This window comes from Ictalurus punctatus, chromosome 6 (assembly GCF_001660625.3).
Source record: "Ictalurus punctatus breed USDA103 chromosome 6, Coco_2.0, whole genome shotgun sequence".
Lineage (NCBI taxonomy): Eukaryota > Metazoa > Chordata > Actinopteri > Siluriformes > Ictaluridae > Ictalurus > Ictalurus punctatus.
The window spans coordinates 20,843,748-20,871,386 of record NC_030421.2 but is presented as its reverse complement, the minus strand read 5'-3'; the positions used below and the strand labels follow the sequence as shown (position 1 = coordinate 20,871,386).

Here is a 27,639-nt window from a genome sequence, read left to right as displayed (position 1 = left end):
CGAGCCAACCGCATCTCAAGAGCTTCCTCTCTCTCACACGCTCTCTCTCATGCTCTTTTTTCTCTTTTTCTCTCTCTTTCTCTCTCTCTCTTTCTCGCTCTTTCTCACAATCTCTTTCACTCTCTCTCTCTCTCTCATGCTCGCTCACTCTTTCTTAATTCTCACTCTCTTTCTCACTCTCTCTCATGCTCTCTTTCACCCTCTCTCCTTCTCACTCGCTCTCTCTTTCTGACTCACCCTCTCACTCTCTCTCACGATCTCTCTCTTTCTGACTCTCTCTCTCACTATCTTTCTCACACTCTCTCCCACACTCTCTCTCTTTCTCACTCTCTCTCTCTCTCACACTCTCTCTTTCTGACTCACCCTCTCACTCTCTCTCACGATCTCTCTCTTTCTGACTCTCTCTCTCACTATCTTTCTCACACTCTCTCCCACACTCTCTCTCTTTCTCACTCTCTCTCTCTCTCACACTCTCTCTTTCTGACTCACCCTCTCACTCTCTCTCACGATCTCTCTCTTTCTGACTCTCTCTCCCACTCTCTCCCACACACTTTCTCTCTTTCTCACACTCTCTCTTTCACGCTCTCTCTCTCTCTCTCTCTCTCTGGAACACATTCTGATACTTGCTCTCTGCTACATACTCTCACACACAAGGCTGTAATTTCATTAGTCAAGTCTAAACCTCATACTGACTGACCGAGAGACCAGCTTGTGCATGATGACTAACCTTTTCCACTGATTTTGATTCAGGAGGTAGACGCACAAGATAAGTCACCTTCCCAGCAAAAAGCTTCACATGCCAAAGATGTCTGTGAATAACAAACGTATTTAGCACAGCCATTTTCACACGTACACTTTCTCCATCCAGCGGTCTAGAGCCACTCAACCATTCTGTTTCCTGCTTGCTCAGGTTTTGATGGGATCACGTCCCATCTTACTGAGAAGCACACACTGATTCGACAGAGATAAAACAGGATAATTGAGTCATGACGGCTTGAATAGTATGTCGAATGGTTTCAAATAGATCACGTATGAAGGTTCGAGAAAAAAAGTCTAGAAGTGTTTATTCCAAGACTTTGCAGCAATCTGTCCATTTATCTCAGCTCAGGTGTTGTGCTACTTCTCACCTGAGAGGAAAATCCAGATTCTGAGGGGAAAATTACAGCCTTTTTTTTTTGTTTTGTTTTTTGCGAATGCTGCCTAGTAGATTCAAATTAAAAGTGTACTTTTCTGTGTGTGTGTGTGTGTGTGTGTGTGGTATTGCATTAAATAGGTTGTGTGATTATGGGTGTGCCCCTACCCTTCTTTATTGGTCTTGTCAGGCTGAGTGATGGTCTCCATATTCTCATGCCTATCTTTTGCAGCTCGTGGCTGCAGTATTGCAGAGGATGTTATTAAAAGTTAATTCAGTTATGAATTGCATTGTGCACCTCTGCTAAGACACACATTTAACCCCAACACACGGCTACAAACAAAATAAGTGTACCTTCAACCGCAATTCACAGGAACCTAAAAGAGTATAAGACTGTAATGCTACTATAATAGCAGCAGAGATGTGATCAGGGCTGCTACAACTAATCAACAGAATTGATCATATAATATAAAAGAATAATGATAGTGAAATTAGGCAATGACTTCCCTTATCGAGTAACTGGTCTGTGTTGTGAAGCATGCTGTGGCGTACAAGTTATTTGTAGTTGACCCCTTATCGTCTGATACATATTGCCAGTATTGTATTGTAGTTAGTGTTATATAATTAAGTCTAATTAAGAGTTCTGTTGCATTAGTTGATTAAAATTCTGGAAATAAACTTTTTTTTTTTTTTTTTTTTTACATAAATAATTTTGATATTTTAGTATAAATATATAATGTTTGAATAACCCATGAAATGATTTATTCTTACACCACCAAACCATTTTTCATTATTGGGCTATAGCTGCAACATCTGCTGAATCAATAAGCAAGCACATGTATTACAGTACCAGAAAATGCTTAAACCCATAAATGCGTCCATAAATATGTACAAACAACGCAAGATGAAAATTGTGTTTTTAAGAAAAGAAAATGTGGAGAAGGCAACTTCAGAATTTCATTATAAACTTGGTTTTAATTTCAGAGGGATTGATAATTAATGTTGAAAATGGCTAACTAGTGACATGGAACATTTTTAAAATGGTTTTAATTAGAAAATTAAAATTTTAAAAAAAAGTGTGGAAATAATGAATGAAAATTAGATGTTATTCAGACTCCTTTTCCTACATTAAGCGATACATTTCTGTATACACTATATGGCCAGATGTTTGTGGATAACTGACCATCACACCCACATGTGGATCTTCAACAAACTGTTACAGTAGCACAAAGTTGTGTAGAATGTTATTTGTTTGTTTGTCTGTTTGTTTGTTTTTGGTGGAAGAATTGGAGTGGGCTGCACAGAGCCCTGACCTCATCCCCATTGAACACCTTTAGGATGAACTGGAACAACAGGCCTCCTCAGCGAACATCAGTGCCTGACCTTGTCAATGCCCTTGTGGCTAAATGAGCACAAATCCCCACAGCCACACTCCAAACTCTACTGACGACCTCCCACAGAGGGGTGCAATAGGGGACTGAATCTGTAGTGTGAAGTTTAATGAGCACACATGGGTGTGATTGGTCAGTTGTCCACATAGTATTGGCCATATAGTGTACTTGTGCTTGTGACTAGGTGATCAATGAGAAGCCCTCACTGCAATGGAGAAATCTTGGTTCTTGACTCATGTTTTGCATTAGATACTCTTGTAACAGGATTTAGACAGTACAGCTGAATTATCAGTCTGATAATGTAAGTCAAAAATTTAGCCTGGGTTGATTTTCTAATGTGAAAGTCTTGTGTTTGTCATCTTTACTGAACATATCCATAAGCTAAAGTTTTTAAAGCAATGTATTTTAGGCACTATGCTTCTAGATATAAAATATCCGTTTATATTTGAGTGTGTGCAAATATTGAATTAAGCTTTATAATTAATAATGTGTCTTGATCACATGACCAGTTTCTGTTGGTCATTGTGTAGGTGTATTTCACGTTAATGCTACTGTACACCGCACGTCAACCACACATTCTGTCTTTTTCCCTCCTCTTGCTTTGCTTAAACAGTTGCTCACATATGCAGGTGAGGCTTTGGCAGATAAAGTGGGGCAGTGCTCCTGGGGACAGCAGAAGGACAACAGGGGGTGTGTGTGTGTGTGAGAGCTGTCGGGGGATAAGAGTTATTGTTCAGATATTGGACGCCCGCCTTCAGTTCAGCTCCTGTTCTCCTCTTTTATAGCCAGCCCTGTTTATCACTCTGAAAAACGACTGCAGCTCATTCACCTCAGACTACGGCTTTTCACTACGGGGTGTGTGGTGTGGTTGGCAATGTCCAGCTTGATGCTCCTGAAAAGGCTTCTGTGGAGAAACTGACCAAATAGTGTTTAACGTCTGTGTTAACAGAGCATGGCTCAATTTGAGAGGATTTCACCCTACGAAGCTTGACTGTGTTCTCGCCGAGTCCTGTCCGAAACGAGCGCTATCTTCACTGTGATTCTGCTCTGGACCTGTACCAGACACACACTCTCCCTATCGCCAGCAGGATATCTACACTGAGTCCACAAGCGCGATTAGCACTTTCAACACCCGGTCTGACACACAGAGATACTCTCACCAGGAGACAGCAGAGTGTGTGTGTTGTACACACACAATAAAAGCTGCGCCATTTTCCTTGGCACACAATATGCTCCATATTAGATAAGAACTATTGTTGGATCAAACTATTCTTCCCTTTCAGTTGCAGCAGAGTGCCGCCAGCAGCGGATTTACACTTCAGCGAGGTAGTGTTTGTGTACCGGGTGTTTGTCACATTCACACACCACTTATATCCAAAGGTTTTACACCTCGCTTGCATGTAACCCGCATGATACACGTTGTAGCCACTGCACCGAGCTGCACATGTCAAAAACAGCAGCTCATAAAGGGTTTATTGTATCCATAGGAATTCGATTATTATAAAGTTCTCGATAGGCTAACGTACTCCATTACATCAAGCCTGAAGTGAATGACTGATGAACCTTAAATAGTAGCGAGAGGAGAGGATGAGACATTTATCACTCGAGCCAGTATCTCGTGTTATGGCTTATCAATACCCAAGTCAGCAGGCCAGTCCAATGATGCTTGCCCTGTAGTCTTTTATAACTCCTCTCTTTTCACAACGGCTGAGGCGGAGACCATGGAGACAGCAGGACCTGTGTTTTAAATAAACATTTTAAAAAATATATATATAATGTGGTTCAGGATGTTTTATAAAACTGTTTTGTACTCTACATAGGCGATTTATTATCGTGGTGGCTTAGTGGTCAGCACATTTGCCTCGCACCTCCAATGTCGGGGGTTCGCATCCCACCTCTGTGCTGTGTGCGTGGAGTTTATGCGTGTATGTTTTCTCCGTGCTTTGCGGGGTTTCTTCTGGGTACTCCAGTTTCCTCCCCCAGTCCAAAGAAATGTGCTGCAGGCTGATTGGCATCTCTGAATTGTCCATAGTGTGTGTGTGTGAAATGCATGTGAGTGTGTGTGCGATTGTGTTCTGTAATAGTTTGGAACCTCGTCCAGGGTGTCACCCTGCCTCATGCGCCACAGTCCCCTGGGATAGGTTCCCTGTGTAGGATAAACGGTATAGAGGATGGATGGATGGATAGATTATATCTTCATTTTTCATTTTTTTCGTGTTTTACAAAGCAAGTTCCATTAATTGTTTTGACATTAATGACAATAAAATTCTTACTTCTGTAAAGACTGTTCTCCATAAGGGGTGTGTCTCGGTTAGGGCCACATGTCAGCAAAAGGATGGGATTATCTGAGAGTTTGGACTTTTTTTTTTTTTTTTTTTTTTTTTTTTTTTTAAACAAAGACTGCAGGTTTTAAAAATAATAATAATAATGTAAAAATAACCTGCCAAAAATAAGTGCCAAAACTGTTCTTTTTTGGTACTGATGTTAAGGTTACGTTTAGGTTTAGGCGTTGGTGTGGGCATTACATGTGCGTGTGTAGGTGCACGTGTGGTTGTAGACCTGCATGTGGGATTTTTGCGCTTTTCTCATTGTTTTGTTGCCCTGTTCAGCTGGCAGTACAATGAGTCAGAGTTGAGTCAGTCTGTATTATTTAACTCTGCCTCTTAAGAAGTCATTAGCACAATATTGTGCTCTTATTGTACAGAGCTGCTACTGAGAGCTGCTATAAACTGAAAGCCAATGGGATACATGTGCAATTTAAAGTTATGACACCTCAAATGACACTTCCTTGTGATTTTGTTATTCATTTTTTCTCAGATTGTACACAATGGGTTACTTGTTAGAGTATGCGTATGTGTGGGGAATGCCAATGCGTAGCATCAACAGTCTATATAACTTGACCTCAGTTTAGTATTGGTTGGTTTCAAAACTTTCACAAGTTTCACTAGAGTGTGTGGCACTTTTCAACTCTGAACAAGATCAGTATTTACCTACTCTCACAGTAAGAGACCATTTGTCTGACATTACAAATGACTAACCACAGGCGTTTTCTGGAACGTGTCAGCAAATGTGCAAGCATATCTCATTGACCTGGCCCCAGCATTTCAAACATAACTCTTGAATAACGTTTGGGACCGAATTCTTTGATTTATTTTTGTTCCCCCTTGTTTTTCTTGCTTGCAAATGCGCATTTTGTTTCCCCATTGAAAGAAGTGCATGTACACAAAAGTATTTATACACAAGTGTAGAGAGCCAATCAAATTGCAACCTTAGGATCCTGAATCTTGTAGCCAGAAAAGTGTGCAAAAGATGTCTGATGCCCCGTAGCTCATGAGCAGTGCATCTGCTGCCGAAAGGAGAAAAGATTAAAATCCCCAGGGAGCCAAAATCCATGATTGCTGCAAACTAGTTTGATGATGTGCTTGTTGCCTGCAATATGCACGTAAAAATCACGAATAGTAATCCAAGCTGTCTTAAAGTACTTTGGTAGAATTTCTCCCCGTTTGATGTAAATCAGGCGGTCGTGATCTTGGGTAAAGCTTGATGGACGTTCTCACAGAGTGAAGGAAAATGAGTGAGTGAATTCTAACCTGCCACCACTTGTGAACATAAGTCATCTAGTGGCAGAGCAAATACCTGCTTAATGAAATTTTGCGTAGTTCTACTTGAGTAAAGTTCCAATCCACCATGTACCCTACTCTAAAGCCGGTTTTACTCTGTGCAATTCCAGCGGGCTTTTACAGTCATTACTCGTCACACTGTACAAAATGATCGCAATAAGAATTCTGTAACAGACCGTGTGGTCACATGTTCGCTATTATCTGCAGCACAGGATTTGTAGCTCTCCAACAGGAAAGCTTAAAAATAGTTTCACTTTGTCATCATAGTAAATAAACTCTATGAACAGAGCATTTGTGTGCTTATTAGCTAGCTAATTATGTACTGTCCCTTGTTGCCCTGGCGTAATATAACTGTGATAAGTCATTATAGACACATCGTGTCTGCTGTTGCAATTCAGCAAACTGCTCTTCTTTTAAATTCCAGTTGTTTTGTTTACGTTTTCGCCATGGCTCCTACTGTGCTCGTAGCTGTCCCATGAGTTTTGTGTAATCGTATACTGTCCTTCTATCGGTAGAATTTAGACGAGTGTCATAGCAGCGGTCACACTTTTTACAGATTTTACAGCACAATTTTGTCGTCAGCCGTCTTTGGTCTCAGCTGCACTGAATCAGCCACCAGGGAGCATGTCGCGTTGTGTGTTCTAAGACCACCAACCTCAACTCCCAAGCAAAGGCTATCCTCTGATGTGTCTGCGTCTGCAAAATGTGGCCGAATATCACCGGGTGTAAAGCCGGCTTAAGCCGTGTAAGTCTTCATCTCTGATGTGTCTGTAGTGGTTCTGAAGCTCTCCTTCGTAGTTTGGGGAGTGGGGGCGGGTGTTTAATGAGAGAAAGCACAGAGCCACTGCACTGATGCACAGGGTGTGGGGAGGATGGAGAGAGACAATGGGGGCTGAGTATTATGAGGATAAGCTGGGAAGTGATTCCAAAGGATGTGGCTCAAATTTAAATTGTTGTTTGCATAGTGCCAAATGAAATGTTCTGCCAGGTCCATTGCATGTTCTTTACTCTGCTCCACAGCTCCACCAAGTGTTTAATAATATTAATGACGTTGCAGTGGTGTGCAATCTGGTCAGCAAGTAATGGATATGTTATGCCAAAGAATCCGAGATCAGAAAGAAATGACGTGATGTAGTACTAAAGAGTGTGAATCCAGGTCAAATCCTGCTTGAGGTCTGTATGAGAGTGTGCATTAGGCCTGGGATCCTGGGACGTTTTACTCTCATGAAGGTAGGAGCGGGCGCTCAGATACAAAACTCGCAGGACAAATAATGGCTGTGTGCAATTAACATGGGAGCATATAGCACAATGTACAGTGTACTGGGGGTGCTGTGTGGTAGGTTAACTACATTATTCATTCATCTTCACTTTACAGCTAGTATGGTCAGAGTCACTGTGGTTTAAATTATTCATTTGTGTTTTGGGAAATGGAATGAACTATGTTCATATCGCAGATGGCTACAAACAAAAATAACAGCTGGAGCTGGTGGGAGAGAGGGGTTTTAAAAAAGTCCTACACACCTCTGTGTCTGTTCGACAAAAGTGTGTGTGTGTGTGTCTTCCATGTAGGTTTGTCACCATTTTTCCATAATCGCCTAATCATTTGTGCTGATTTGGAGTATTGGATGGGCTCAGGATTTATCATTAGGTTTAACACTCGTATGTATCCGTGTAACATTTTGATCCTCAAAAGGTGATGCACTCTATCAAATGGCATAAAATTGGCATTTTGTCGTAATTTTCACAATTTAAAAAAAGCAAAAAACAGATCAGTCACATGGAAAAAGTAAGTACACCCCTACATTTATCACACCTTCAAATCCATAAAATTTGAATCAGGTGTTCAGGATTGGGTGACGGTGATTAGAACCTGCTTAGGAAGTGCAGGTGGAACCTGTCTTGTTTAAGTCTCATATCTAGTGTCTGGTGTTCCCTTTGTTATTGAGGTATTTGGTGTCATCATCCAAGATCTAGAGAGTTCTGTAAGACCTTTAGAAAAAAGGTTGTGGATGCCTCTGTGTCTGGCAAGGGATTTAAAAAGATCTTCAAATTATTTGAAATACACCATTCCATCTACAAATTCAGCCCAAGAGCAGACCCTCTGATGCAAAAAGAAATCTCCAAGAAGCCCAAAATGTCATCACAGGATCTGCTAGTAAATCTTGAAACTGTTGGTGTCAAAGTGCATGCTTCTACAATCAGAAAGAGATTGCACAAATTTGACCTGCATGGGAGACGTGTCAGGAAAAAGCCTTTGCAAGACTACAGTTTGCCAATGAGCATATAGGCAAAGACCACGCCTTTTGGAATAATGTGCTCTGGACAGATGAATTAAAGAGAGTGTTGTTTGGCCACAGTTACAGCAGACATGTTTGGCGCAGACCAAAGACAACTTTTCAGGAGAAGAACCTCACACCAACTGTGAAGCAGGTGGTGGAAATGTTATGTTTTGGGGTTGCTTCACTGCTTCAGGGACTGCACAGCTTGCATTCATTGATTCAACTATGAATTCTGCATCATATCAAAGAGTGCTTGAGCATGTGAGGCCATCTGTCTGAAAGTTGAAGTTGAACTGAAAGTGGATCTTTCAACAGGATAATGATCCTAGGCACGCTAGCAAAAAGAAGAAATGGAGGGTTATGGAATGGCCTAGTCAAAGGCCAGCTTTGAATCCCATTGAAAAGTTGTGGGGGATTTGAAACGGGCAGTGCATGTAAGAAAACCCTCAAATATCTTGCAGCTGAAAGAATATTGCATGGAAGAGTGGTCAAAAGTTATTTCTGGCAAAAGTTATTAAAGGCAGCAATACTAGCTTCTTAGGCCAAGGTTGTACTTACTTTTTCCACAGAAGAATGACATCTATTGATATTTCTGTTGAATAAATGATTGAAAAAGCTCATTTTCCTTGTGGTTTTGTTCAAGGATACAGTATGAACTTTATTAATACTGTAGGCACTGTTTCAAAGATGATCAAATGTTTGCTTTTCTAAATATGTCAAAAAAGCCAACAATTTCCATGGGGTGTACTTATTTTTCACATGACCGTGTGTGTGTGTGTATTGTCACGTTTCAAGGATGGGTTCGGAAGCAGTCGCAGATTACAACGTTTATTTAAACAATCAAACAACAAAATAAAGACACTAAGACAACTAGGCAAAATACTGCGGTCTGAAACAAAACACGGGAACATGGAACACGAACGTCTAAGACAACGAAAGACCGAGAAACAGTGCAAGCCATGGCTATATACACACAAGTGTCCTCATTACCAAAATGTGAATCAGGTGCAGGTGGTCATGTGACATGTAGTGTAGTGGCTGATGGGAACTGGAGTCCTGAGTTTCCTGATTTTTTTAATATATATATATATATATATATATATATATATATATATATATATATATATATATATATATATATATATATATATATATATATATAAAATGTGTGTATATGTGTGTGTGTACAGTATCTCACAAAAGTTAGTACACCCCTCACATTTTTGTAAATATTTGATTGTCTTTTAATGTGACAACACTGAAGAAATGGCACTTTGCTACAATGTAAAGTAGTGAGTGTACAGCTTGTGTAACAGTGTAAGTTTACTGTCCCCTCAAAATAACTCACACAGCCATTAATGTCTAAACCGCTGGCAACAAAAGTGAGTACACCCCTAAGTGAAAATGTTCAAATTGGGCCCAAAGTGTCAATATTTTGTGTGGCCACCATTATTTTCCAGCACTGCCTTAACCCTCTTGGGCATGGAGCTCACCAGAGCTTCACAGGTTGCCACTGGAGTCCCCTTCCACACCTTCATGACGACATCACGGAGCTGGTGGATGTTGGCAACCTTGTGCTCCTCCACCTTCCGTTTGAGGATGCCCCACAGATCAGTCACATTAAAAGACATAATCAAATATTTACAAAAATGTGAGGGCTGTACTCGCTTTTGTGAGATACTGTGTGTGTGTGTGTGTGTGTGTGTGTGTGTGTGTGTGTATATATATATATATATATATATATATATATATATATATATATATATATATATATATATATATATATATATATATATATATATATTCCTGCAGTAGCATATTTTAATCTGGGTCAAATAACTGTAGTATGTATCTGTCTGAATTAACTTTCCGGTTTGCCAGAAACCCTAATTAAATTGTTAATCCTGATTATGTCTAAGACGCTACTGCCATATCAAATTTCTGTTATTTAAAAAAAATTAGACTAGCTTCCAGCAACTCTGCTTTTATATCTCTGATGTGTGTGTGTTCATTTATCTGTTTATCTTTGCAGTGTAGAATCTTGTCTTTCACATTCGCAGCACTTTAACAGCTCATCTGGTGCTGTTCCACACCTCTGACTGTTCTCTCCCACTTTGGGATTATGGGAGATTTTTTTTCCTAATGCATTTACCTAACACAGAACCAGGATGAACTGACAAAATATTTACTTTTTATTATCATTGTGAGCATAGAGGGGTTTTTGTGTGTGTGTTTGAGAGGGTCCTTTTCCTTCACTGCAGCTTCTAGCTCATATCCAAGATTCAGTAATGAAATGTTCAATTTAAAAAAAAAAAAGAAAGAAAGAAAGAAAAAGAAATGTGTGAAAAATACAAGCAAACAGAACATATGCATTTAAAGCAAGCATTGTATGCAGGAACATTAGTGTTTTCGCTCTTTATCTTTTACTGGCTCTTTCTTCTGATTCTTGATTCTTGTGCTTTCTCGTGCTTGCGTTTCAGACCTGAAGAGGGAGGCCAGTATCTGTCACATGCTTAAACACCCCCACATTGTGGAGTTGCTGGAAACCTACAGCTCAGATGGAATGCTCTACATGGTCTTTGAGTTGTAAGTAACCTGCATTTAAAATATTGGATTTTTCTTTTGCCTTTAAAATGTGTGCTGTGTTCATCTAATCTAATCTAATCTAAAGCAGATGCCCTTTAGGTGACTGTGCTGGTGCTCCCCAATTTCAGCCATAAAATCTCTTCTCATTACAATAGACATGGGAAGGAATCTTTTTTTTGGGGGGGGGGGGGGGGGGGGGTGTTCCTTATGTCTACAGATGGTGTGAGGGAAAACACAAGGAAATGACTGACATGTCTGATGGACAGACCAATTATTCTATGTACCAAAACACAACCACAGACCTAAATATAGTCTTTTACACAGTTTGCTAGTTGGTTGAGATAGCTGTGATAAGTGATAGGATATTTTTCTACCCACCTGCCATTGATAGCATGCAAGAGCTCTAACATTTATCTCTTTTATGAGCATCTTAGTATATTGAATAAACGTAATAAAATCAGGCCTCTTCTGTGTAACTTTCAGCCGTGTTTATTTTTGCACTGAGAATGCTTGGAACGTACCTCTGCGTGATTTTTTTCATAACTTGTCAGTGCTGTAATTTGTATAGCATGTGTACGAACATTATAATAAACATCTGGAAAGAGAGAGAGAGCTCTGTCTCCTTGCAAATCATATTTTTCTCTTTATTTATCATGCATACATACCTACATATTCAAAATAGAGGGGGGACAGAGAAGGGGGCTAAAGAGAGAAGGAGGGAGGGGAGAGAATTAGGGAGGGAGGAAGGGAGGGGGAGAGAAGGAGGGAGGGGAGAGAATTAGGTAGGGAGGGCAGAGAGGGGGAGAGAATTAGGGAGGGAGAGGGGGAGAGAATTAGGGAGGGAGAGAATTAGGGAGGGGGAGAGAGAAGGAGGGAGGGGTGATTATTAGGGAGGGAGGAAGGGAGGGGGATAGAAGGAGGGAGGTTAGAGAGGAAGGGAGGGGGAGAGGAGGGGAGAGAGGAAGGGTGAGAATTAGGGGGAGGGGAGAGATTTAGGGAGGGGTGAGAATTAGGGGGAGGGGAGAGATTTAGGGAGGGGTGAGAATTAGGTAGGGAGGGGGGAGAGAATTAGGGAGGGAGGGGTGAGAGAATTAGGGAGGGAGGGGTGAGAGAAGGAGAGAGAGAGTGAGAGAGAGTGAGAATAATCGGCTGTGAATAATAACCCACCATTATCAGAGTTATTATATTTATTATTGAGATCTTATAGTTATTAGTCTCATTAACTGGTCACTTGAACTGAATGGGTTTTAATCTAAACCTCAATAACTCAAAATCAAGTCATTCTATAAATAATGTCAGATTGGATGTGATGTGGTAATAGTGATGTGATGGTGATGTGATATGGTGATAGTGATGTGATATGGTGATATATGGTGATAGTGATATGGTGATGGTGATAGTGATGTGGTGATAGTTATGTGGTGATGATGTGATATAGTGATATGGTGATAGTGATGTGATGGTGATAGTCATGTGGTGATGGTGATAGTGATGTGGTGATAGTGATGTGGTGATAGTGATGTGGTGATAGTGATGTGATGGTGATGTGATGATGGTGATGTGGTGATGTGATGTGGCAATGTGATGTGGCGATGGTGATGTGGTGATGGTGATGTGGTGATGGTGATATGATGATGGGGATGTGATGATGGTGATATGATGATGGGGATGTGATGATGGTGATGTGGTGATGGTGATGTGGTGATGGTGATGTAATATGGTGATGTGGTGATGGTGATAGTGATGTGGTGATGTAATATGGTGATGTGGTGATGGTGATGTGAGATGGTGATGTGGTGATGGTGATAGTGATGTGGTGATGTAATATGGTGATGTGATGATGGTGATGTGAGATGGTGATGTGGTGATGTGATGATGGTGATGTGGTGATGTGATGGTGATAGTGATGTGGTGATGTAATATGGTGATGTGATGATGGTGATGTGAGATGGTGATGTGATGATGGTGATGTGGTGATGGTGATAGTGATGATGGTGATGTAATATGGTGATGTGATATGGTGATGTGATGGTGATGTGAGATGGTGATGTGGTGATGGTGATAGTGATGTAATATGGTGATGTGATGATGGTGATGTGATATGGTGATGTGATGATGGTGTCGTGTCAGTGGAAAGTTAAAACTGTGCCTCTGAGAAATAGCCAGAATTTGGTTGCACACATTTGAATAATGAGCCTAATATTTGAACACTTCATAAAAGGATTATGTTCATGAATCAAATCTGTACTGAGGGGGTCAGTGGAATGGATTTATACGTTTAAACTGGTCCCTGTTGTAGCAGGTTGAGAACCCCTGCTCAGAGGAATTCTCCGTGTTAGTCTGGTCTAGCTCCTACAACCAGAGTTCCACGTGAACATGTTCCATAAGCAGCCATGGCTAACCTCACGTTAAAGTAACTGTTCAGAGATCTTCTACATAGCAGCCTGCTGTAGCGTCTTAAACACACTATTTTCCAGACAGTTAGCTGAAAGTAATACACACTCATTTTATGGCTATTTTCGGGAAGAGCCTAATAACACATTTAGACGATTAAGATTTCAGCTGTGGTACGATGGACTGCATGGATCAAAAGAGCGGAGTGAGACAGATGCCACTTTACCATAGTCTTCCAAATAAACGTCTGTCTCTTGTGTCAGCTACCGCTCTGCTGCCGGCAGGACTTTTCTACAAAGTTTAGGCTGTGTGTAGCAGTCCCTCAGGTCAAGAATGAAGTGGGAGATATTTACTGATGTGTTGGATGCAACAGACTAAAAGATGATGGTGCCTGAGAGATTTTTGTGGCTTTCACAGTTATGCATTCCACAATATCCCATTACTAGTCACATCAACTGAAGCTAAGGTTAGCAGCTCAGCATGTGTGATTGACATTTTGATTTCAATCACTTCATATTGTTCCAAGTCATAAATACTGTACTATTAGAATTCCCGTTTGGTGAAATCTTATGTGCAGAATATTTCTTTACGCCGTGGTGCAACAGAGATATAAGCAGAGCTTATATATAGACCGAGTTGTTATCTGCTGAAGTGCAGCTGCGGGTCCTTGGCTTTTTCACGTCTTTGGAAAGCAGAGCTGCCAGATTGGTTGTTACATACCGAGTTCGCAAAAACCGATTTCTAGGTGAGAGCTGCAAAACCCACAGTGCAAAATAGAGGCTTTTTATAGCTGTTATAACAACACGGTTTAACTTGTTTTGCGGGTGCTCCACACAGGGCCGTAACCAGCATAGATGATAATCAGATATGCCAAATTGTCATCCCCCCACCAATATTTGATATTTTTGTTGTTGCTCTGCTGCACTCAGTTATGCACCGCTTCGTATGTTGTTAGGATGACAAAAAGTAAAAAAACAAAAAGAAAACTCAGGCTGGTCTGCCTCGGCGGTCTAGCAACGCCCGTCAATGTCAAAATGTTTGAAATGGCCAATCAAATCAAAGAGAATGGGGCTTTACTGCTCACCGAAGCCGTGCGACGCTTCAGTTTTAAAGGTAATAGTGCGAGGTAAAACGTAAGCTTAGTGTCCACACTCTTTTCCACTCTATTACAGCTCTATTATATAAAATGGCTGAAGATAGTGATCATGAGCTTTAAAGGTGCACTATAAAGGCGCTATAAAAACTATACTCCAAGTGGCCATATGAGAGCTTGGTGTCATATGGACTGCTTTTCTGTGTAACATTCTTCAAAATTCTCCTTTTGTGTTACACTGAGAACAGCATACAGGTTTGGAACAGCTTGAGGGTGAGTAAATAAATAATTTTGTGCAAGTCATTTTGTCTGGCTAGCTGACAGTCATGTCATTTTACACAGACATTATGACAGTAATGAAAAGACAGTCAAATGATATAATTTTTTTCTTTGGAACAGCAGAAAGAAAGGGTAAGCTGACAGGAACAGGAAAAAAGTTAGCGCTATATATATTCCACCGTGGAAGTTTTGTCATTCATATTTGGTCTGCTCTACTGTTTGGAACATATTCACTATATCCGTGCACATGAAGATGAAAGACCTGCCTTTGGGGTAGAGACAGAGTAAATCTGAAATATAATAAACCATCTGATCTAACTTGGTTTTTGTATCGTAATGCACACTGACCTTACTGTAGTTATTTTGGTCGTAAATATATGCTCAGCATGTGGGTACGTGCGTGTGAGGTGGCGATGCTACCTGTCGCAACACCATTTGTACCATAACATTCTAATCTGTTTTATTTATCAGAAACGGGTGCCATCTTATCTACTTATCTCGCACAGAGGTTCCTGCATGAGTTGTTTTGGGGGTTTTTTCATCTCCATACGTCGGTTGTGTCTTCATCAGTGGATATTCGTGGACGTCTCAGTTGGTTTGCAACACTTTTTGGATTTAATAAGTTTGGCAGCAGTGTCGTGTGTGTGTGTGATGATCTTGCCATGTTTCCTGTCGAAGTCCATTGCGACCTTGCGACAGCTTCCCGATCCAGCCACGGGAACGATCTCACTACGTTCTTCTTTCGTGAAAGACGTTCTTAAAGGCTATCTGAAAAATATATCATGTAAACTAAGTATGAAAAAGTTTGGAAGACATTTCGCTAAAAATTGGGACATCATGTAGACGCTTGGTGAAGGTAGAAAAACGTAAAGCTTGTGCTGTTAATATTCTCGACCCATACGCAAAGCTGGTGAATCAGACGGAAGATTTAACGTTGAAAAAAATGATGTTTTTGAAGTTCAGGGGTGTTTTAAGAGTTTTCTGGCATTGAGTCAGTGTTAGAGTCCTAAAGGCTAAATTTCCACCGCTCCTCTGTTTTTCTCTTTGGATAATGATTGATGGGTAATTAATATCTACTGTTTTTTTTTTTTTGTTTTGTTTTTTTAACTCTGAGACATTTGAGTTATGTCATGATAAATAAATCCTTCTCTCTCTCCTCTTGTCTTTCAGTATGGATGGCGCAGACCTCTGTTTTGAGATTGTGAAGAGGGCAGACGCTGGGTTTGTCTACAGTGAGGCTGTAGCCAGGTAAGCACGTCTGTGCCATTCACCTAAGCTGATAAAAACCTTCACTGTATGTTGTGAGTAGTCAGGGGACACTGGTTTCTGTTTTAATCAGTCCTATGATAGAATAGTGTGACTCGGAGACCACAGGTGCACTTTACCACAGTAAAGTGCAGAGTAATTATGCAGCACAAGCACCTTTCTGCCAGATGGATTTTCCACCAAGCATTGCACATTTATAATGATGTATTGAGCAGCATGCATTCAAACCACAGAGGCTAAAGTATTTTGATTTTCTTCTGAATTCTCCTCAGCCTCTATAGTACCCATGTTGGGCTGCTTCTCTTAAACCAGTTTGGATTATTGCCTCCTTTTACTATTTATCCCTTAAATCAGAAAACACAGCACAGATAGTGGAGAAGGATATGGGTTTATACAAGCTCTTACTGTGATCTAACTAAAAATTCTTTCTGAAGCACGGTAAATTCTTCTAAAGCTTTTTCATTCTTGTACAGACATGTGGCTTATATCTGAAAGCCATTATAAGCCCACAGTGAGAATGATGCTCTTGACCTTCAGAGATGTTTTTCTTGCAGATTACCCCAAACATTAAGGCCAGAGCATAAAATAAGGCCACTGAGTTCTCTTCCAGCACAAGTCTATATCATTTACCGTAAATATGGTTTACCATCAGGAGAAGCAATTGTATACAGTTGCATTCAGTGCTCCGTTTCACTTCTTTTTCTCTCACTCTTTGTAGTCACTACATGAGACAGATCCTTGAAGCACTGCGGTACTGCCATGACAACAACGTCATTCATCGCGATGTAAAGGTAGGCTCAGTGTTGGTTTTCTGAAAAGTTATGCTCTGCCAGGGTTCATAAAGCGCCAGTATACAAATTTATGTGTTCTTTTTCTCTGGGTTTCATTTCTTACAATAGAAAAGCCACTTGTCAAACCACACCATTCACACTGCATTTTCACCCCAGCTACCAGTATACCTCCCAAAATAGGAGGTATCACACAAGAAATCACACATTTATTTCCTATAGATGATGTGTTGCCTTTCTGTTCTGAACAAAATCAAAAGTACATGTCACTGTTACTGCTTATAGTGAGGCCAAATAAGTATTTGGACACTTTTGTTTTAGTTATTTAATATAATTCCAGTGCATATATCCACCTCACATTTACACACAGCATGTCCTACAACTTTGTACTTATAAATCTGAAGAAAAAAGTATGCATTTGCCCAAATTTAATTGATAAATATACATCAAAATTAATTTGATTGAAAAAAAAGTATTTGGTATATTAAAATAGATACGTTTGTGTAAAGGTTACATAAAAATAAGTCGACTTCTAGATATAAACGCTGTATATATCTGTATACAAGATATAAATGTTCTTGTGCAACTTGTGTCTGGTGTCATTATAAAAAAACCCCATTCCCAGTGGATGGGAAGATCTCACACAACAAGTAGCAATCATGGTAAAGGAGAAGGAGCTTCGTAAAGTTCTCAGGGTACAAAATTGTTAAACAACAATCAAATTGAAAAAAGCCATAGGAAAAACAAACTTTAACTAACCTGCCAATTGATTGGATAATGTGCAGATGGAACGTGCTTTCAGACTAAGTCAGCGAACAATAAGTAATGAACTCCATCACAATCGTCTCTAATCCTACACCCTACGCAAATCTCCTCTATTTAAAATAAATAAAGAAAGAAAGAAACAGAAATATGCGTCCAAAAACATTTGAACAAATGTAGTTAAATGAGCTAAAGGTAATCTGTTATAATATGATAGTGATCCTACATGGAGTGACACTTCAGAGATAATCAATGCTAATAGTCAAAGCATCTCTATTCCAGGATCTGAGAGCCTGAAGACTTGCGGGAACAAGTCCATAACCCTGTCGGGGATAGTGACCTTACCACAGCACTGCACACATGGACTTCTTGATTCTTCTGAACAAAACTAAGTGTATAGACATGAAATCTCCTGCACAAATTAGAGATGTGGGCTGTATGTGGAGGGCCCTGTTATTTACACCCAATCTACTTATTTGCTTGGAATGATTTAATCTGTGTAAACTAATTTAAAAATTGGCCAAGACTGTGTGTGTGCGCGTGTGTGTAAAAGTAAAAAAAAAAATAATAAATTAAAAAGCTAGCAGAAATGATCCGATCAGTGTGTAGGCTTGGAGCTTGGAACAATAGGTTATTGAAGTATTACATTAACAGCATGTGGTAGCTCCTCTTCTCTGTATAGGTGCTTTTTACATGGTAAAATATTAACATTATTCCTTAGAGAAAGCCACTCAGAGAAGCAGTTTATAATCGGAAGAGTGGGAGTCGCAGGCATATCAGCATAGATAAAGAGCATCGTTTTTAATCAGGTTTGTAATATGAACTTCAGGATATAATATGCCAGAACACTTTCCTTATTAAACGAAAAATGACACAAGCAGAGAAAAGGACATAAATTTAATTGGAAGCTCGAGCATAGTCATTTAAATAGAATATTATAGTCCACACTGCAGATGAGCTTTTGTAGACTTGATGAAATAAGGAACAGTAACATGTCACGCATTCACACATGCTATTAAAGTTAACAGCACACACTGATAGCTGTCCATGGAGAGAAAAGTTTTGGATAAACTTTATGACTTAAGCATCCTCACTTATTATTAAAGCACTGGGCATCACGTGCCTCTGGGCTGATCTTTATGACGGCTGAAAAACTGAGGAACACTGACAATCGACCAGCAAATTCACGCACAACGTGTGGGTTACACATTTTTCAGCAACTTGTTGATGAATTGAACACTTCAAACTCACACAAATAATATCGTAGGGAAATGACCTTTCTCATTATATGACATATTTATTATATAACAAATACAAAGTCTGTTAACCCTTGTGCGTCAATTTAAAAAAAAGTTACACATCGGTCCATAGACGACAAACAATGTCATAAAAATATTATATATTCGTATTTTTTTCCACTTTCACTGACTTTGATTTTGTTTGTTTTTTTGTTTTTTTAACCAGCGTCAGTTCTGAACATAATTACCAAACATTCATTCATTTTCTGAATTTTAATCCTTTAATCGCCGGTTTCTTTACATAATGCAAAAATCTTCAAAGATCAGTAACCTTCTTTGACTCTTATACATGGGGTGGGATTTGTGATTTCCAGTACAATATAATTTCTTTCATTTAAACTGTTCATACACACAAAATTTTCAGTACACACACAAACCACAACTCTGATATCCATACACCCCCACACACCCACACAATTATAGCTGCATCATTTATTCAGTTGGTCTGCAGCGCTCTATAATACAGCAGAATCAGAAAAAAGGAAAAGCATGGATTTTCCCCATAGACTAAACCTGAGACAATACTACACATTTCAGAAATGTTTAAAAAATTCAATGTTTTGAAAACTGATCAACAAAATAAAAGCCTATTAACACAGAATGCATGATTTTATGCTTAAACAGCACAGGGATTAAATATTACAGTTTGAATGGGTTTCTACGGGGACATTTTTGTCCTTAAGGTCCTGAGTGTAACTATCTTGTGTACCTAGTTTAAAATAGCTTTATGAAAGCAAATTAGGGCGAAATATTAAAGTTCCAGTAAAAATACACACCTGTTGCACAATTTATGCTGTTTGAATTAACACAGACAAAATGATTAAAAAATAATAATTTATAAATACATTTTAAATGAAAAGACAGTACAAAAAACATTTTAGATTCCCAAACATTCCTTTTCTAGCACAAAATTAAATGTTACAGACATTTTATTACAGATCACATATCATTCTCATCTTCCAGCTGTCCATTTCCTCTATATATAAATGTTGTTGATTTTTTTTTGTGGTGGTGGTGGGTGTTTTTGTTTGTTTTTTTGTTTTGCTTTAGTCTGTACATTGTAGTTAAAGCTCTTTTGAAAGGGTTCATCCTGAAAGTCTTTTTATTTGTATGATATGAATGCAGCCTCCTTAAGGTAAGTTTTCCTTTGCAGTACAATGTGATGCATATCCGCTATACATCTCCAACACGATAGTTGTTTTAGAATCATCTCACTCCACCTCATGATTAAACCGATGAGAAGTTGATTGTGAAATTGCCTCGTGTTTCATTGTACCACTGTCATACTGATTAAGCTGTCCAAATTCATTCATAGTCCTGGATGATTGGCTCTCTCTTGTGTTAAAGCTTTCTCGAAACAAACCACATGCATACCTTTTAAACGTCTTGTCCAGCAGGAAGTAAATGATGGGGTCTGTGCTGCAGCGTAGTACTGCCAGACAGAGGAGAACATTCTTAATTTCTATGTGCATGGAAAAGCGATGGCATTCTGCGAGAAGGTCTCCAGACTGAGAGTCGTCCTGTGCCATGGCAATGAAAATAGCTTTATAGATGTGGTATGGGAGGAGACAAATGACGAGCACAATCTGGATGACCAAAATGTTGCGGCACACTCTTGTACAGACCCTCTGTCTGTCAGAGATGACCCTATTTATTTTTGTCCTGTTGATGTGCCTGATCACAGCCATGTAGGCACTCAACACCAAAACCAGGCAGAGGAAGAACATGGTGATTCCTACAATGGCAAATGCTTGAGAGCCAGAGCCACCAACCTCCACTGGAACACTGTAGCATGCCTGCTCGCTGTTATTGTCCACTCTGTTGGTCTCCATTGTAGCGTAAACCACCACTGTGGGAACGATCCCCAACGCCACAAAGGCCCATGTTCCTGCACATATGGCCAGCGCAAATGGAGTTTTCTGCAGTCTGCTTAAGACGATATCTGGCAGGACTTTGGTGCACCTGCTTGGGCGATGGCCATAGTTCTGCTGGACAAGTGTGGCAAAACGACTCAGTGCCAGCCAAGTGAGAATGAACATGCCTCCTGCAATGTTGTTGTGGAGAACTGGGGTCAGGACATAAATGGCTATCTGACACATCAGACCGGATGCGGGCCAGCTGGTGCTGAGAGCGTAGTAGGCTGCATTGAAAGGCATAGTGAGGCACAATATCAGATTTGAGATCCCCAGGTTGATGAGGTAGATGTGGGTGGCGGTTTTAGTGGAAATCTTTGCCATGAATACCCAAAGAGACAGGAGATTTCCAGACAGGCCTATGGGGAGCATGGCACTGTAGAGAATAGGCAAGACCAGATATGTTGTGAAGGTCTGACACAAGCAAGAGGATGCATTAAACTGAGCAACCTGGAAACAGACTGCCATTTAGACCACCAGAGAGACGCGGCACCAGTATTCTAGATAAAAATCAAGAAAATGTTTGTCAAGCTGCTGTGTAAAAAATGTTTTACACACACACACACACACACACACACACACACACACACACACACACACAGTGGTACTTAAATATCTGTATGTGAACCTCTGGGATCAGCAGTTAATTGAAGGTAGCATTAGAGTCAAGTGTTTTCAATCAGTGGGATGAAAATCAGGTGTGAGTGAACGTGCTGTTTTATTTAAAAAACAGGGATCAATCAAAGTCTGATCTTCACAACACATGTTTGTGGAAGTGTATCATGGCATGAAAAAAGAGATTTCTGAGGACCTCAGAGAAGGGGTTGTTGATGGTCATCAGGCTGGAAAAGGTTACAAAACCATCTCTAAAGTGTTTGGACTCCACCAATCCACAGTCAGACAGATTGCGTACAAAAGGAGGAAATTCAAGACCATTGTTACCCTCTCCAGGAGTGGTGTACCAACAAAGATCACTCTAAGAACAAGATGTGTAATTGTCTGCGAGGTCACAAAGGAACCCATGGTAACTTCTAAGCAAATTAAGGCCTCTCTCACATTGGCTAATGTTAATGTCCATGAGTTGCAAGGAAAAAAACCACTACTCTCCAATAAGAACACTGCTGCCCACCTGCAGATTGCTAAAGGTCACATGGACAAGCCAGAAGGCTACTGGAAAAATGTTTTGTGGATGGATGAGACCAAAATATAATTTTTGGTTTAAAAGAGAAGTGTTATGTTCATATGCTGCATTCCAGCATATCAACCTTATCTCATCTGTGAAACATGATGGTGGTAGTATCATAATTTGGGCCTGTTTTGCTGCATCTAGGTGAGGACGACTTGCCATCATTGATGGATCAATGAATTCTGAAGTATACTACTGAATTCTAAAGAAAAATATTGGGACATCTGTTCATAATCTGAATCTCTAGAGAAAGTGGGTCCTGCAGCTAGACAGCAACCCTAACACAAAAGTCGTTCTACCAAAGAATGGTTAAAGAAGAATAAAGTTTATGTTTTGGAATGCCCAAGTCAAAGTCCTGACCTTAATCCAATAGAAATATTGTGGAAGGAATTGAAACAAGCAGTTCATGTGAGGAAACCCACCAACATCCCAGAGTTGAAGCTGTTCTGTACTGAGGAACGGGTTAAAATTCCTCCAAGCCGATGTGCAGGACTGATCAACAGTAACCGGAAACGTGTTGCAGAAACTTGTTTTTGCTGCACAACGGGGTCACGCCAGTTACTGAAAGCAAAGCTTCACATACTTTTGCCACTCACACATATGTCATATTGAATCATTTTCCTGAATAATGACCAAGTATGTAATTTTTGTCTCATTTGTTTAATTGGGTTCTCTTTATCTGCTTTTAGGACTTGGGTGAAAATCTGATGCTTTTAGGTCATATTCATGCAGATATATAGAACATTCCAGAGGGTTCACAAACTTTCAAGCACCACCGTGTGCATGTATATATTCTAGACAATCTGTATTCTAGATAAAAAAAATCAAGAAAATGTGTAAATATATGAATGATATTAATTTCAAAAATATCAGATCAAACATCCACTTTGAAGCCGTAGGCGCTTTCCACTCCAGCAGAATCCTTCTCCTAAAACGAAATAACACTTTTAATATTGTTCGTCAGTGCTACTGTCACGATTTCCCTCCAAAGCGCTGGCACCTGCAGCGCGCTCCGGAGCTCGAAGCGTGAGGGTGCGCTTCCGGGTTTACACATGACATTTGATATTGTTTTCTGTCTACATGTGTGTTTGCTTTGGTTGATGTCATGTCTCCGCCCCGTCATGTCATTGGTTGTCTCCTAATGTTTCTCAGGTGTTTGTTTTCCCTTTTGATTTTGTTTGGTCTTTATGCGTGTCTCTATGTTCGGGGCGAAGTATCGTTAGTCTCGTCCTCGTTATCTGATTCCAGTCATAGCCTAGTTTATCTTGTTTGCCGTTCGCCTGACCATCTGCCTGTTTAGATCACTTTTTTGTCTGACGTTTTGAATTAATCTGCCTGTTTTGTAATAAAGCTCTTTCCTGCAAAAGTACTCATCGTCTCCTCCTCCTCGTCCATGGCCGATACTCTTTTCTCCGAAAATAGCGATTTCGACGCTAGGTTGTAGATCTAAGCTAAAAGCTTCATTTAGTGTTTTAAATATGAACATCCAGTAGTCGCTCAACCTTTGACAGGACCAAAACATATGAACAAAATCTGCCTCATCAATCTTGCATCGATTACACACGTCCCTGATATTTGAACGTCTAGATTTTGTATAATCTGTATAAAACTATAAAATTGTATAAGATGAGGCGGGCAGAAGAGCTTGATCCATTTTAATTCCCATGTCCTTTACCCACTCCCCTCTAATTCTGTCAATTATCACATCATTTAAAGACGTCATTATATTGTACATGACTGAAATCTGACCTTTAAGGACCATAGGAATCGAAAAGAAGGAGACCTTTATCCAGTAACAAAGTAGATGGTAAGAAAGGGAAAGTTAAACTCTGATTTTGAATAAAATGTCCGACTTGAAAGTAGCAAAATAGGTTGCACTGTGACAACTGAAATATCTCAAAGATCCCTGAAACTGGCGAAAGTGTTACCAATATTTACAAAATTATTACATTAGCCCAAGCCAACCCTCTGGCACTGTACAAAAAGGCTATATTTTGCCAGCAGGAAATAGATTATTATTACAGATAGGACTTAACATAGAAAAGTCATTAAGCTTGTTCATTTGCCTAAACTGAGACCATATCCTGAGTGTAATGTAGTGTGTGTGTGTGTGTACAGTGTAATATTACAAATAGAATAGTTACAAATAAGTTTTTATATTTAGAGTCTTTTGTTCAAAGAAAAAGAAATACAGTAATAGCCTCTGACAGTTTGAACATAACCCTTTTTTTATTTACTATAACATCAGCAAGTTTAGTGAATAAGACAAAACAGAAATGCAACTACTTTTAGATTTAAGAGCTAATGCAACGCAAACAACACAAATTGATGTGTTTGCATATTCCTTAACCGGTGTGGGTTTTTAGTTTGTGGGGTTATGTTTTACACTGCACACCACATTTTCAAATAATATGTGCAAAACCTGTCCCAGAAATTATTCCAATATTTCCTGGTAATGTCAATAAATATTGACTTATTTTTGACAAGAATGCCAACCATTACAGATTGTGTATAAAATACAACAAGTACAGGTTGCATGTATTGCATTGCATGAGTGGAAAATGGAAAGCTGCAAAGAGAGAAGCAAATGCTTGTGAAGTTAAACTAAAGAGGTATTAAATGGTTATAAGTAACAATTGTCATCTTCTTCTTTGTCTTATCTATTTTCTTAAAAAAGTATCCACTTACTGTGTCAGGAACATCTGCCAACGAGCAGTGTGTGTACACTCCGGTCACACAGGAAGTTATTTTGTGGCGGCAATGTGTTATAGACTCACTTCTCTTTTACTGTAAAGAAGGCTAGCTTTTTATTAAAGTAATCGACCCAGAGTGCACTGCACATGTAACCTAATAGTGGCCTCCGAAAAATGTGTATTAAACTTTGAAGATTTTTAAAGTAATGAAAATATTTCATGTAGAGATGCACCGATATACCGATATATACACACACACACACACACACACACACACACCTATTATCGGCCAGTAAAGGCTATTTTTCCCGCTATCGGCTGATTAGTTTAAAAACATCTGATAATCAGGACCGATTATATCCTGACAATCAAAAGCGGGCGGGAAAACACATCGATTTCATGCTGTGTGTAAAGATGTCTCTTACAAACTGCAGTTTGTAATCTCTGAACTGACTTTTTAAAAAAAATTAATTTACACCGGAAGCGTGCAGCAGCGAAATCAAGTCTTCCGCTTTAACCCCCCCGGCCCCCCGCCTCGATTTGCGTGATGCTCCTGTACCGTTCGCACTGAATTAAAGCACCACTACACCGTTGAAAGATTTAAATGATGAAGAGTTAACAAAAAAAAAAGGTATATATTGCACAGAAAAATATTTGTAGAGTAGTATATTTCATATCCAGTTAATGTTACTATGAGTTAATATCAGCAAAACAACAAAAGGTTGATATTATATATGACCAGTTTGATGTTCAGTGATGAAGTAGAAATGCTTTTGTTTGTGGTGAGTGAATGTGAGACTAACAGGAGGGTTTTTAGATTGTTTTTTAGATAGTTTTTTATTTGCATTTCGTTCAGAATTGTGGAATTAATTATTTCAGGCAGGACTATCGGTATCGGTCGATAATCGGTTATCGGTATTGGCTGTGAAATTTAGTATCGGTGCATCTCTAATTTTATGTGTTTCTAACAATGTATTTTAGTAGGAGAGGGCAATTAATGCGTGTTAAGTCCTACAAGTCTTCATAGTCGGGGTTACTTTTAAGAAAACATACATACACTCACCAGTCAATTTATTAGGAACAACAGTCCTGGTGTAATGGTGTGGGAAATGTTTACCCATCGTCGCTTGAATGCCACAGCCTATTTGAGTATTGTTGCTGACCTTGTGCAACCCTTCATGGCCACAGTTTACCATCTTCTATTCCAGCATGTTAACGCCCCAGGTCACAAAGCAAAAGACGCTTCAATCTGGTTTCTTGAAGATGACAATGAGTTCACTGTTCTTCAGTGGCCTTTCCAGTAGAGATTGGCAGATTATTTGCATGTTTATGTCCAGTAACCAACATGCAGAAGCGATATTTATTGTTTTACTTCTGTTTTTGATACAATGATAACAAACTTAACGTTAACACCACTGAACTAAACAAACCATTTTATTCATAGCAATTTTGTCAATTTCACTTCCTCCTTGTGTACAAAAAAACCCATCTTATTTATACACCAATAATTAGAGGGGTCTTGAAGAGTGCAAAAATGTGCTCTGCTACTAATGTGTCTTTTTGTTTTATTAATAAAAGCTTTGATGAGGTAAACAGATTACGTGACTCCATGAGTTTGTCTCTATTTCTTGGTGCCAAGCTGCTTAAACTGCTTAGCAAGCATTTATGTAACGTGTCTAATTTGTGCATTAATGGCCATGTTAAATAAAGCACAATTCTCAAAAAGCCCACAAGATGGCATTTGTCAGTGGAGCCGATATTACAAAATCAATGTCCGATTATGGAAAAATGCTTAACGTGCACCGATGATGCTTTTTCAGACATTACGTTTCATGTAGTGTGTTATAGAGCTGTTTGTGTATGTGAAAAGTCTGCAAAGTTTCAGAAATCAAAGCACTACAGAGTTACTGACTCTCAAAAGAAGGAACCGATTCTGAACAGCTGAAACGAGTCATTAGTAATTCCAGACTTACTTCCTGCACAAACCTATATAGGTTTGTAACAAAAAGCCCCGCCTCTGGTCTTCATCAGCTGCTCGCTGACAGTGGTAGACCAACAACAACAGATTTGGACATCTGACCAATCAGAAAGGAGTATGCTCTCTGAAAGGAGCAGTTTAGAATGAATCCTTTAGAACGAATCATTGAACGAGTCATTTGTCACACTGGGGCAAAAAAGGTAATGCTTCAGGTTAAATTATGAGCACATTAAAGTGTTTTTTTGACCTTGTATGCATGCAAATCTGTTGTATGAGACCTTTAAAACAAAATTTGGCACATTTCAAAACCATAATAGGTCCTCTTTAAATATCTGGAAAACCGATTATCTCTACTTTCCCCTCACCCGATCTGAATCCAATAGAACACGTTTGAGATTTGATAAAACAGGAGATTTTCAACATGAAAGTGCACAGGAAAAATCTGCAGGAATTGCATGATGCAACCAAAAGGAATTTTTCCAACATCTTGTGGAATCCATGCCACAAAGAATTGAGGCTGTTTTGAGAACAAATGGAGGCCCTACCCAGTATTACTATAGTGTTCCTAATAAAGTGGTCCATGAAATGTATATTTATTTATTTTATTTTTTTAAGGTTACTTCCTTGTCTGCCTGCAAAGTTCCATGCCACGTAAAGAGATCAGGATTTGATCATGTTTTTGGATAGTTACACACCTTAATGAAATGGACATAAGCCTAATCAATTCCATTTATAATCAGGTACTCGCTGTCAGTGTCCATGGTACTCCTGTGCCATCACATCTTCATTAAACCAGAGAAGAGCATTTACACACACTGTACAGATGACGGCAGACAAAGTTTTAAAACATTTAAATGAACTAATTAAAATAACGAAATTTAGCCAACAGAACTTACCGTATTAAAAAGCCATTCTTTCAGCACTGTTGTTAGTGTGAACAGTAATCAGTGCAGTGAATAGCGACAATGAGTCTTATGTTAA

At 39.5% G+C, this 27,639-nt stretch overlaps 2 protein-coding genes across 9 annotated transcripts in view; one reads left to right on the top strand and one right to left on the bottom strand.

Moving 5' to 3' along the window:
• Positions 1-27,639, top strand: part of caska (calcium/calmodulin-dependent serine protein kinase a) — a 177,515-nt gene that overhangs the window by 100,487 nt on the left and 49,389 nt on the right. For all 8 annotated transcript variants that reach the window (XM_047156098.2, XM_017469539.3, XM_047156092.2 and 5 more), the window contains exons 3-5: positions 10,903-11,008; positions 15,945-16,022; positions 16,759-16,831. In XM_047156098.2, the coding sequence (XP_047012054.1) occupies positions 10,903-11,008; positions 15,945-16,022; positions 16,759-16,831 (257 nt within the window). The remainder of the gene's footprint in view (positions 1-10,902; positions 11,009-15,944; positions 16,023-16,758; positions 16,832-27,639) is intronic.
• LOC108266366 (probable G-protein coupled receptor 82) lies at positions 19,709-25,050 on the bottom strand. Its single transcript, XM_017469550.3, has 2 exons — positions 24,676-25,050; positions 19,709-21,301 (listed from the first exon to the last, which is right to left on the bottom strand). The coding sequence occupies exon 2, from the start codon at positions 21,267-21,269 to the stop codon at positions 20,100-20,102; it is 1,170 nt and encodes a 389-aa protein (XP_017325039.1). The 5' UTR covers positions 21,270-21,301; positions 24,676-25,050; the 3' UTR covers positions 19,709-20,099.

Excerpts from the sequence above, each read along its gene's own strand:
- LOC108266366 (XM_017469550.3), bottom strand. The coding sequence starts at position 21,269 with ATGGCAGTCTGTTTCCAGGTTGCTCAGTTTAATGCATCCTCTTGCTTG.